General features: G+C 39.4%; 1 protein-coding gene across 5 annotated transcripts in view; it reads left to right on the top strand.

Annotated features, from left to right (window-relative positions):
- Positions 1-13245, top strand: part of SPIDR (scaffold protein involved in DNA repair) — a 778935-nt gene that overhangs the window by 745942 nt on the left and 19748 nt on the right. For all 5 annotated transcript variants that reach the window (XM_064267706.1, XM_064267703.1, XM_064267702.1 and 2 more), the window contains 3 exons: positions 11468-11555; positions 12556-12699; positions 12790-12849. In XM_064267706.1, the coding sequence (XP_064123776.1) occupies positions 11468-11555; positions 12556-12699; positions 12790-12849 (292 nt within the window). The remainder of the gene's footprint in view (positions 1-11467; positions 11556-12555; positions 12700-12789; positions 12850-13245) is intronic.

Raw genomic sequence — 13245 nt, 5'->3', positions numbered from 1 at the left:
AAATACCTAGAATAGGCAAATGCATAGAGATCAAACTTTAATAGTGGTTAGCAGGGGCAGGAGGAAAGGGGAAATTATTGTTTAGAAAATGTTGAGTTTCTGTTTATAGTGATGGAAAATTTGGTAACAGATACTGGTGACGGTTGTACATGATTGATATCATTGGTGTCATTGAATTGTACACATAAAATATATTGAATTGGTAAATGTATTACATATACTTTTGCAACAATAAAAAGGGGATTGGGCTAAAACAAACTGGGAAATGAGAAAAAGGGCATGATTATACACACTGAGGGACATTCATACCATGGAACGCTACTCAGCAATATAAAGGAAAAAACTACTGACACAGGCAACAACTTGGATGGATCTCCAGGACACTTTCTTGGGTGAAAAAAGCCAATCTCAAAAGGTCATATACTTTATGATTCCATTCATTTAACATTATCAAAATAATAAAATTATAGTAATAGAAAACAGATCAGTGGTTGCCAGAGGTTAGGGATGGTGGGGAGAGAGGTGGGTGTGCTTACTAATGGATAGCATCTGGGAGGCTCTGTGGTGATGGAATAGTTCTGTATTTTGATTACCGTGGTCATTACATGAATCTGCTCATGTGATAAAATGACATAAATCTACACACACATTGTACCAATGTCAGTTTCCTGATTTTGGTATTTTACATAAGGTACTACCATTAAAAAGAAATAAAAGGCATCTGAATTGACAAGGAAGAGGTAAAACTAACCCTACTCACAGGTGATATGACCTTATATGTAGAAAATCCCGTATATTCCACAAGAAAGCTACTGAAATTGATAGAAGAATTAAGCAAAGTAGCAGGATACAGTATCAGCATACAAAAATTTGTTGGATTTCTCTACACCGACAAAGAGAACTTCAAAAAGGAAATCAAGAAAACAATACCATTCACAATAGCCACCCCCAAAGATAAAATACTTAGGAATAAATCTAACCAGGAACGTAAAAGACCTATATGAAGAAAACTACGAACGCTACTGCAAGAAACCAAAATAGACCTACATAAATGGAAAAACATACTATGGTCATGGATAGGAACACTTAACATTGTGAAAATGTCAATACTATCCAAAAGAAAAAAAAAAAAACTAAAGCACACTATAAATATAATACAATCCTGATCCAAATACCAACAGCATTCTTTAACGAGATGGAAAAACTAATCACCAACTTTATATGGGAAGAAAAGAAGCCCTGGATAAGTAAAGCATTATTGAAGAAGAACAACAAGATAGGAGGCCTCACACTACCTGATCTGAGAACCTACTATACAGCCACAGTAGTCAGAACAGCCTGATACTGGTACAACAACAGATACATAGACCAATGGAACAGAATTGAGAACACCGTCATAAATCCATCCACCTATGGACAGTTGATCTTCTACAAAGGGCCAAAGTCCATTAAATGAGGAAGAGACAGCCTCTTTAACAAATGGTGCTGTCAACACTGGATGTCCATCTGTAGAAAAATGAAACAGGTACCTCACATTGTACACAAAAACTAACTCGAAATGGATCAAAGACCTAAAGATAAAGCCTACAACTATAAATATCATGGAATTAAAAATAGAGGCAATGCTAGGGGCCCTAAGACATGGCATAAATAGAATACCAAACATAATTAAAAATGCACAAACAGCAGAAGATGAACTAGATAAATAAGACCTCCTAAAAATTAAACACTTATGCTCATCAAAAGACTTCTCCAAAAGAGAACATACAGACTGGAAAAAAAATGTTTTGCTACAACATACCCAGCAGGGGTCTAATCTCTAAAATGTATAGAAAACTTCAACACCTGAACAACAAAAAGACAAATAATCCAATATAAAAAAAAAAATGGGCAAAGGATATGAACAGACACTTCACCAAAGAAGACATTCAGGTGGCTAACAAACACATAAAGAAATGCTCATGATCATTAGCCATTAGAGAGATGCAAATCAAAACTACTATCTCACCACAACAATAATGGCACTAATCAAAAAACAGAAAATAACAAATGTTGGTGAAGCTGTGAGATTGAAACTCTTATACACTCACTGCTGGTGGGAGTGTACAATGGTACAACCACTATGAAAAATGGTATGGTACTTCCGTAAAAAGCTAAAAACAGAAATACTGTATGATCCAGCAATCCCAGTCCTAGGTATATACCCTAAAGAAATAAGATCCATGACACGAACAGACATATGCACACCCATATTCATTGTAGCATTATTCACAATAGCAAAAAGATGGAAACTACCTAAGTACCCATAAATGGATGAATGGGTAAACCAACCATGGTACATACACACAATGGAATGCTATGCAATGATAAAGAATAATGACAAATCATCTCACAACATGGATGAATTTCAAGGACATTATGCTCAGTGAAATGTCAGTCAGCTTTCTTGTGGCATACACGGGATTTTCTATGTGTATACCCGTATAATAGGTGTATACCCAAGAGAATTGAAAACGTATGCCCACACAAAAACTTATACACACATGTTCATATAAGCATTATTAATAATAGCTAAGAAGTAGAAACAACCCAAATGTCCATCAACTGATGGATGTCTAAATGAATGTGGTATACCCATACAAAGGAATATCGTTCAGCCATAAAAGGGAATGGGGTCTTGATACATTCTACAGTGTCAATGAACCTGGAAAACATTATGCTGGGTGAAAGAGGCCAGACACAAAAGGCCATACATACCACACATTACATGAGTCTGTTCATATGAAGCATCCAGAACAGGCAAACCCACAAGCACAGAAGGTAGATTATGGTTTCCAGGGCTGGGGAGACGGAAACGTAGAGTGACTGAGAACAGGTTCGGGGTTTCTTTTGGGGATCATAAAAAATGTTCTGAAATTAAATTGATGGTTGCACAACTCTGTGAATATACTAAAAACATTTAATTGTACACTTCAAAAGAGTGAATATTACGGTATGTGAAGTATATCTCAATTTTAAAATGGGATGTATACCGTTTACATCCCTATGGCATAGTAAAGAACTTGAGATGTTCCTAGTGGGTCACGCCTCATGCAGAAAAAAAAAAAAGAACTTGAGATGTTCCTAGTGGGTCACGCCTCATGCAGAAGGGAAGTATAATTCTTTTAACAAATTATATCACCAGCCCCTAGACACATCACTCAAATACTTGGTATTCATTTTTCATGACAAATGTAAGTTTATACATGCATAAATGTTGATATTTTTCTGTTTAAAAAGTGCATCAGATACTGTAAATAAAAGCGTAGCTATAGAAGCTTTTGATTTCCTGAGACGAGAGTTTAGGAAAGCCCCACAGTGGAGTTTTCCAGCCCCCAGTGTCCTTCCCTTCCCATGGGTGTCTTCAGGTACAGCTGAGTTGTAGATGGCTACTTAAAGCATCAGGTAACATCCTGATAGATGTGGAGCAAAGCGTGGCTTTCCCTACGAAGACTATTAGCCTGCTTAGCCTATGTTATTTTGGAGGGACTTTGTCCAGGCAGAAACTGTTGTCAGAGAGTTCTGAAGGCTGCAAAGCCCAGGGAACTAATAAGTAAGCAGAGAAAGCCATAGTTTTGTCTACCTTCCCTCCTGTCTGCTCCACTTTCCAAATGCAGAAATAATGTGAAAGAATTTACTATTTAGTACCTGAAAACTTTTGTTATCACAGTTTAATAACCCAATTTTCTACAGATTTGTTTTACGGAATCTACAAATTAAGGTAAATCTCAGGTAATTCATTGTAGCAAAATCATGTTATCAGATTTTTAATCATAAGCATAATGTTTTCTGTCTTAATTAAACATTTATTTATTTTTAAATCTCTTTTAAAATAAAAATACAATTAAACTTACTGAAGCCTCTCTCCTGTAAGATAGCTTATGGCTGTTGTGAATAGTTTAAAGTGATTGCTTTTTAAAAAAAGAATGTGTTTTCTATGTAAGAAAATGAAACCTTATGCAAAAATGAATAGTAAGGAATGAATTGTAGTGCTGAAGCTAACTGAGCCAAAAGTTAGCTCCAGCACAAGTCTGTCCTAATCAAAGGTTGGAGTCATTTAAATAAATGCGTGAGCTGCCAAGACGAAAAATCTAGTTCACAGGATAACAATAGCCATCTGAACCGTGTCTGTTTTTAAAGACAGTACAGAAATTGATTTCTTATTAGGCTGAACATGCTATTTAATGCGTGGTCATCCTTAATCTATGACTCTGCATTAAAATATCAATGTGTAATCTTTCCTAACTTTTAAAACCAGTCATTTGTGTCTTCTAAATAAATAAAAGCTGTTAAATTCAAATAAAATTTTCTAAGTCTGTGTCTGTAGTCCTGGTGGTCTAGTGGTTAAGAACTTGGCGGCTAACCAAAAGGTCAGCAGTTCAAATCCACCAGTTGCTCCTTGGAAACTCTATGGAGCAGTTCTACTCTATCCTATAGGGTCGCTATGAGTCGGAACTGACTTGACGGCACCTAACAACATGTCTGTAGTCCAGCATTCCTCAAAGAGAATTCCAGAGAACTTTAGTTCCTTCGGGATATTAAAAGTTTTTACACTAAAAGGGGCTGCACGGTTATAAACTGAGGAAACATTAAGTTTGACAGGACTTACAGGCTTCTTTAATACAGTGTTTTCCAGGCCCAGTAACATGCTGCAGTACACAGTGTCCTGCCAAGCCGGAGATATGCCATACACAGCAACCCTAATTGACCACAGAAACCTGTTTTCATGGAGTATTATGAGACTTCACAGAACACATTTTGAGAAGCTCCAAAATTTTAGGAAAATTGATAAGCATTCTGTCACTATCTTGAAAGAGTTGCTTGTTTTTCTGTTCTGTACAAAGAAGAGAATTGTTAGCATTTATCTTTATCATCGAAACCCTGGTGGCATAGTGGTTAAGCGCTACGGCTGCTAACAAAAGGGTTGGCAGTTCGAATCCGCCAGGCGCTCCTTGGAAACTCTATGGGGCAGTTCTACTCTGTCCTATAGGGTCGCTATGAGTTGGAATCGACTCGACTGCACTGGGTTTGGTTTTGGTATCTTTTATCATACTCTTCATTTTTCTCTGTTCATTCATGAAGTAACTCTGGGGTTAAAATCATGGCTTGAACTGGGGAGATTTTTGAGCAAAGGAGTTAATAGCCTTAATAATAGCGATATTAATTGGCTCCAAAAGACCTCCTTAACAAGCGAAGCTGTCACTCTGATGGATAAGGTGTTTCAGACCCAAGCTGTGGTCTTTTCAATCACCTCATATGCATGTAAAACCCAGACAATGACAAAAGAAGACAGAAGAATTGATGTATTCAAATTGTGGCGTTGGCAAAGAATATTGAATACCATAGACCGACAGCAGAACAATCAGTCTTACAAAAAATACAACCAGGATGCTCCTTCAAAGTGAGGATGGCAAGACTTCAGCTCACTTACTTTGGATACATCATCAGGAAAGACCAATTGTTAAAAAAGGACATCATGTTTGGTAGAGAGTCAGTGAAAATGAGGGAAAAATCCTCAATGAGATGGATTGGCACAATAACCGCAGCAATGGACTCAAACATACCAATGATTGTGAAGATGGCACAGGACTGGGCAGCGTTCATTCTGTTGTACATAAGGTCACTGTTATAGATTGAACTGCATCCCCCAAAAATGTGTGTCAACTTGGCAAGGCCATGATTCATAGTATTGTGTGGCTGTCCACCATTTGGTGATCTGATATGCTTATCCTATGTGTTGTAAATCCTAACCTCTATGATGTAATGAGGCAGGATTAGAGGCAGTTATGTTAATGAGGCAGGACTCAATCTACAGGATTAGGTTGTATCTTGGTTCGATCTCTATTGAGATATAAGAAAGAAGCAAGCAGAGAGGAGACGAACCTCATTAACACCAAGCAAGAAGACCCAGGAGCAGAGCACATCCTTTGAACTCTAGATCCCTACGCAGAGATGCTCCTAGACCAGGGGAAGATTTATGACAAGGACCTTCCCCCAGTGCCGACAGAGAGAGAAAGCCTTCCCCTGCAGCTGGCACCCTGAATTTGGATTTCTAGCTTCCTAGACTGTGAGAGAATAAATTTTTCTGTTATAGCCATCCACTTGTGGTATTTCTGTTATAGCAGCACTAGATAACTAAGACAGGCACCATAAGTTCGAGCCAACTCAACCACAACTAACAACAAGTATTAAGTACTTATTCTGAGCAAGTAGAAACCCTAATAGATACTGTAGGTGCGTTATTTCTTTTACTCCTTGAAACAACCCCAACAAGTTAATCTTTCCCTATTTTATAGGAGAGACTGAAGTCAAAGGAACTTAGTGACTTACTTAAGGTTTCAAGGTTTATAAAAGGCAGAGTTAAAGCTGAGACAGAGTCTGCCTCACTTCAAAGCCTATTCTGGCCACTTCTTTGTTAAACAAGGTCATAACTCTTCCTTGGGAATGCAATCAGATCTACGGAAAGGACCGGGGCATGTGCATTAGTGTAAACTAGCATTTCTTAGGACTACAAGTGGGAAAAGAGCGCATCCAGCATGCTGGTTTGGATTTCTGCAGGTAAATGTCGTTAGGTGCTGAGAAGCTGATTCTGACTCGTAGCGACCCCATGTGACAGGGTAGAATTGCCCCATAGGGTTTCCTAAGCTGTAATCTTTACTGAAGCAGATCGCCAGGTCTTTCTTCTGTGGAGCCGATGAATGGGTTCAAACTGCCAACATTTTGATTAGCAGTCCAGCACTTAACTGTCACATCACCAAAAGCAAAAAAAAAAAAAATACTCATTGCCATCAAGTCAATTCCAAGTTATAGTGACCCTACAGGACAGGATAGAACTGCCCCATAGGGTTTCCAAGTAGTGCTTGGTGGGTTAGAACAGCTGACCTTTTGGTTAGCAGCTGAACTCTTAACCACTACGCCACAAGGGTTTCCATCATGTCACCAGGGCTCAGTTAATGCCTAGTTGTCTGCAACAGTGTGTTGGCATTAGTCACTCATTCACCAGTTCTCTTGACCACCTACTGTGGGAAGGCCTGCTCTGCGCAGAGGAGGTACAGCAGGGCTGGGGGAGGATGGCCCTGCCCTTGGGGGCTTGCACCCTAGCACTGAAACAGAGACACAGTCAGTGGCTGGCCAAGGGTCAGGAAGTTGGCTGAGGGCCATTGTGGACAGAATATGCGACCTAAGAGCCTCTCTGCAAAGGTGGTACAGGAGGAAAGACTGACAGCGCAGGGGCAAGCTGACAGACACAGGGGAGAACTACAGAAAGGCCCAGCGCCTTGGCATTGGGAGGAAATGGCTGGTGGTCAGGCCGGCTGCCCCAGAGCCTTCCCATTTGGCTTTTCCTGACTCCGCTGGTCCCTGCTCACCCAGCCCTTTCCTTTCATTCACACAAACAGCTTCTGCAAGGCACTTCTCAAAAAATTAAAAAAGGAGGGAGCGAGAGTAAATTGCCATGAGACAGTTCCTTTTTTAGCATATGATTTCCCCCTTTGCCTATCATTTTTGTGCTTAATTTTTACCCCAAACCAAAAAAAACCCATTGCTATCAAGACAATTCCAACTCATAGCGACACTATAGGACCGAGTAGAACTGCCTCATAGGGTTTCCAAGGTTGTAATTTTTAGAGAAGCAGAACGGGTGGATTTGAACCACCCACCTTGCAGTTAGCAGCCGAGCTCTTAACCATTGTGCCACCAGGAGCCCTCAAATTACTGAAAATGCCTCAGCATGACATTACCCTATTGAGGTTTGCCCTGGACTGTGCCCTGCATGTTATCTGTTGCGACTGATGTAACTGCCAAGTGATAGGGAAAGTGCTCACTTCTCTGTATTACGATGCCAAAACCCTAATTTACAGTTTCTGAGTTTTTCAATTTTGTTAACTGCTACATCCTAACCACCTAGAAGAGTGCCTATAATATAAATATTTATTTAAATAATATTTTATTGTGTTTAAGGTGAAAGTGTACACAGCAAATTAGGTTCCCATTTAACAATTTCTACACATATCAATCAGTGATACTGGTTACATTTTTCACAATGCGTCATCATTCTCATTCATTCCATTTTGGTTGTACCATTTCCAGTACTCTAGTTTCCCTACCCCTTTACCTTCTGATCTTTGCTTTAGAATAATTTTTGACCATTTGTTTTACTATAGATAATTTTTCAAAGCTCATTACTTATGGATGTTATTCTTTATTCTATGAGCCAAAAGGTGACTTCAAGGAATAATTTCGACTTAAGTTTTAAAAAGTATCTCATGGCAATAGTCTTGGGGAGTCCTCCAGGTTTAACCAATTCAGTAAGTCTGTACTTTTTAAGAATTTGAGTTCTGCTACACATTTTTTTCCCATTCCATAAGGATCCATCTATTGTGGCCCTGATCCGAATGGTCAGTAGTGGTAGTCGGGCAGCATCTAGTTCTTCTGGTCTCAGGTAGATGAGGCTTTGGTTAGTGTAGACTATTAGTCCTGTAGATTACTTTCTTCTCTGAGTCTTTGGTTTCCCACTTTCTCTTTTGTTCCAGACGAGTAGAGGCCGATAGTTGTATCTTAGATGACTGCTCACAAGCTTTTAAGACCCCTGACACTTCTCACCACTTTGGGATGTAGAACATATGCCTTATGAACTGTGTTATGCCTATTAACTGAGTTTGCTGTGTATGTATTTAAAAGGATAAGACTATGTAACATTAAATATTAAGCTCACAAACTTGTTTTCAAAACTAAATGGCATATTATGTACTACCATATTGAAAGTTAATGCAAAATCTAAGAAGCTTTTATTATAAATATTCTCTATTTTCATTTCTTATAATTTACTTTAGTTTCGTGTCATTGAGAATATACACAGCAGAACATATAGCAATTCAAGTTTCTACATATACAATTCAGTGACGCCGATTACATTCTTCGAGTTGTACAACCATTCTCACTCTCCTTTTCTGAGTTGTTCCTTCTCCATTGACATAAACTCACTGCCCCCTAAGTTTCCTATCTAATCTTTAAGTAGCTGTTGTTGGTTCGATCCCATATAGACAGTTCTTAAAAGAGCACAATGTTTAAGGCAGACGTTCTTTACCAGTTAAGCTAAACTCTTGTTTGGTTTTAAGAAGACTTAAAGGAATATTTTTGGTTTAAGATTTAAAGATTATCTTAGTACAATAGTTTCAGGGGTTCATCTAGCCTTCATGGCTCCAGAAAGACTGGATTCTATGCAAAGCTGAAATTCTGTTTTGCATTTTCTCCCTCTTGATCAGTTTTTTCTATAGAATCTCTGATCGAATCATTCAGTAATGGTAGCTGAGCACCATCCCGTTCTGGTCTCATGGTAAAGGAGTCATTTTTTTACGGAGGCAATTAGCCATGCATTCCATTTCCTCCTCCTGTTCCTGACTCTCCTTCCTCTGTTGCTCCAGGCAAATAGAGACCAATTGTTGTACCTTGAAGGGTTGACCGCAAGCTATTAAGGACCTAGGCACTATGCAATAATCTAGGAAGTAGACCAAAAGCACTAAACATGTTGTTCAGCCAATTAACTAGGATGTCCCATGAAACTATGACCCTAAACTTCAAAACCAAGGAACCAAATACTATGAGGTGTTTGGTTGTACATAAGCAGCCTCAGCAGCTACTCTTTTTTTTTTTTTGTCATTATTGTAAATTTATCTATTATACAACTGCAACCCTACCCTTAATCAGTATAATTTTCCATCACAGTAAACCGAAACTGAGTACTCCATGAGGAATAACAATTCCCTTTTTCCCCCTCCCTCCTGCCCCTGGTAACCACTAATAAATTTTGGCCTCTATACATTTTGTCTGTTCATGTCTTTTTACATAAGCTAGGTCATACAATATTTGTACTTTTGTAATTGACTTATTTCACTCAGCATAATGTCTTCAAGCTCCACATTGTAGCATGTATCCAGGCTCCACTTCTGTTACAGTCTGAGTAGTTCGTATTCCATTGTATGTATGTACCACATTTTGTTTATCTATTCATCTGAGGTTTTTGGGTATTCATCTGCTGATGGGCATTTAGGTTGTTTCTACCTTTCAGCTATTGTGAATAGTGCTGCAATGAGCAAGTATCTGTTTTGAGTCTCTGCTTTCAAGTCTTTTGGGTATGGTTCATATGGTGGTTCTATTTGGAGTTTTTTGAGGTACTCCCGCAATGTTTTCCACAAAGGCTGTAACTTTTTGCATTCCCACCAGCAATGGATAGGGTTCCAGTGTCCTCACATTCTTGCCAACATTTGTCATTTTCTTTCTTTCTTTTTTTTTTTTTTTTAAACTGGACCATCCTATTGGGAGTGAAATGGTATCTCGTTATGGTTTTGATTTGCATTTCTCTGATAGCTAATGACATTAAGCAGCTTTTCATTCGTTTGGTGTTCATTTGAATGTCCTCTTAGGTGAAATGTCTATTCATGTCCTTTGCCCTTTTTATGATTAGGTTGTCTTTTTGTTGTTAGGTTGTCAAAGTTTTATATATATTTTGGTATTTAGGTTCTCATCAGATATATGGTTTTTGAAGATATTCTCCCCATCGGTAACTTATCTTTTCACTTTTTTGGTAAAGACTTTTGATGAACAAAATTTTTAATTTTTATGAGGTCTCATTTTGTGCTTTTATTATTATATTAAATAATCCATTGTTAAAAGCTCAGCCCAGCAGCATTGCCCTTGTACTTTCTTCTAGGAATTTTATGATTTGCATTTTCACATTTAGATCCTTAATCCATTTTGAAATTGTTTTATGGATGGTGCGGGGCAGGGATCCTATTTTATTTTTCTGCATGTGGAAATGCAATTTTCTCAACATCGTTTATTGAAGAGAGTCTTCTTTCATCATCAGATAGACTTAGCAGCCTTGTCAAAAATCAGTTGACCATAGATGTGTGGGTTTATTTCTCGACTCTCAATTCTATTCCATTGGTCTGTGTCTATTGTTATACCAGTACCAGGCTGTTTTGATTACTGTAGCTGTATAATATGTTTTAAAACCCAGAAGTATGAGTCCTCCCACCTTGTTCTCTTTTTCCTTTGGCCTTTTATATATGTGTGTACGTAGGTATATACATCGAGAGAGAGATATTTTGTTGCTTTGTTTTTCACTCAGGTATCATAAACATCTTTCTGTGCCCTTAAATATCTTCCAGAAACCAATTTTGACAGCTGTATAACGTTGCATCATGCAGATGCCTCATGATTTTGTGAGCAGCCCACACATCTTCTGCTGTCCGTCTGTGGGCTGCGCCTGCACCCCCCGCCCCCCCACCAGAGCTGCTGTTGACCCTAGTGTTCAGGTCTGGTGCTTATTGACCTCCTCAGCATAGGCTGATTCAGCTTATCGATGACAGGGTACTTAATACGGGATGTTTGATGATGAATACCTTTGCTACCACCTTTTCTGTTTTAGGACAATGGGGCTATTTAGTTTGATTGACACCATATGGCCTCCAGTAATGCCTCTGAAAACCCCTGGCCAAAGTCAGCCCTGTGAAGAGGTAAGCCAACACCTGGGGCCTGCCCTCCTCTCCTGTCTTCACTACCACCTACACAGTTGATGTGTGTTCCCGTGGTAGCCTCAAGGAGCTCGAAGTCCAGCTCATTCCTTTGTCTGTGGCAACACGTGACTGTGAGCCAGAGCTGGGCTTGAATCCAGCCTTGTCTTATTCCAAAGCCCACACTCTTCCTGTGCACCTGCTCTGCTACGCCAGATTTTTTTGAGGTTAACTTATGATGAAGTGTTAAACCCACAGTCACCATACACCGTCAAAACAAGGAGGGTCTTAGAATTCTGCTAAAGCAAGACACAGACCACTTTTCTTGCCACCGTCCAGTTACTCACAAAACCCAACACTCAGTGACCAATTACAGTAGAAACTCTCATAAGCTGACTAAATAAAATCAATAGATTGTCTTATAGGCACAGGTTAGCCAGGAATTCCCATTTCCCTGCCTCAACAAATTGTTTGTGGTAGTTGCCTGCAAGTAGCAGAAGTGGCTGGTTAAAATATGTCCTCCCATCTCTGCCCTGAGCCTTACCCAGCATGGAGGTCAGCAGTGCTCTGGGCCAGAGCTTCCTCCCAAAGCTGACCCTGGGGACTGCCTTGTTCAGGCACCAGCTGACTTATCAGCACATGCAAAGCTGTTACTGTCCCTGACAGCCCAGCATGTTAGCTGTCAAAAGTGACCACGTCTGGATCATTTAAGAGGAAGTAGTTTCTAAATGATTTCCTCAGCATAGTCTGAAAAGTAGATTTCTAAAATAAAATTTTGAATTGGTAATAAACTCAGAAGTACAGGAGTTCCGGCACCTGGTTGCAGCCACCAGGCTCCTCCATCAGAGGTATGAACGGTGTCATCTCTTTCTGATTACAGCCTTCCACATAGATATCATGCAACTACAAGCACATATGTACATATTAACGTATAGATTTTAATAGTGTATTTAAGTCTTTAAAAAATGTATTCACAGTCTACCTTTTCCTTCTTTTTAAACAGGTACAAGCTGATCTGCCTCCTCCTACCTTCTGTTACCTTCTCACAGCTCATCCAAATCTGGGACAAATTGATGTAATTGAGGAAGACCCAATTTCTAAGCTCTACCAGCCTCCAGTCTCCCACTGCTTAAAGGAGATTCTCCAGGTAATGTCTTTGTGTTTAACAAGTTCTGCAAGCACCTTCACTGTGTCTGTATGTGCTGTGTGACATGGCCCATCTTTCCCATCCCTCCAGGCTGGTGGTCTTGGCACACGCTGCACCTTCTATGCCAGAGTGATCTACCAAAGACTGCAGGTAACCAATCTCTCTCTCTCACTCTCAAAAGATGTTATAATGTATAAATGCCATAGTTTTATTAAAGGATAACCTGTTAGAAATTAATGGAGTGCTAAAACAGAAAACCATTTTTCAGCCCATTTAAGCAAGTTCACTGCTAAATTGGTACTAACCCTTTGCTTGTGCAGGCATGGGGTGTCCGCCAACTGCCAGCTCTGTACTGGGTAATAGGGATGAAAAACAGCCCAGTTTTTCAACAACCCCAAAACAGTTGCAAACTGAGTTCTCTCCTGATACACAGACAGGTCAAAGAGAGGAAGGAGAAGCTGACATCTTGTTTGTGGGGAGGATGTGGAAATCTCAGGATGAGCTCAGCTACTTCTTAGAACTTTGAGGTCCCTGCACTGCAAAGGA

This window comes from Loxodonta africana, chromosome 14 (genome assembly GCF_030014295.1).
Source record: "Loxodonta africana isolate mLoxAfr1 chromosome 14, mLoxAfr1.hap2, whole genome shotgun sequence".
Taxonomy (NCBI): domain Eukaryota; kingdom Metazoa; phylum Chordata; class Mammalia; order Proboscidea; family Elephantidae; genus Loxodonta; species Loxodonta africana.
Note: the sequence above shows the minus strand (reverse complement) of the source record. Positions and strands in the feature narration are given on the sequence as shown.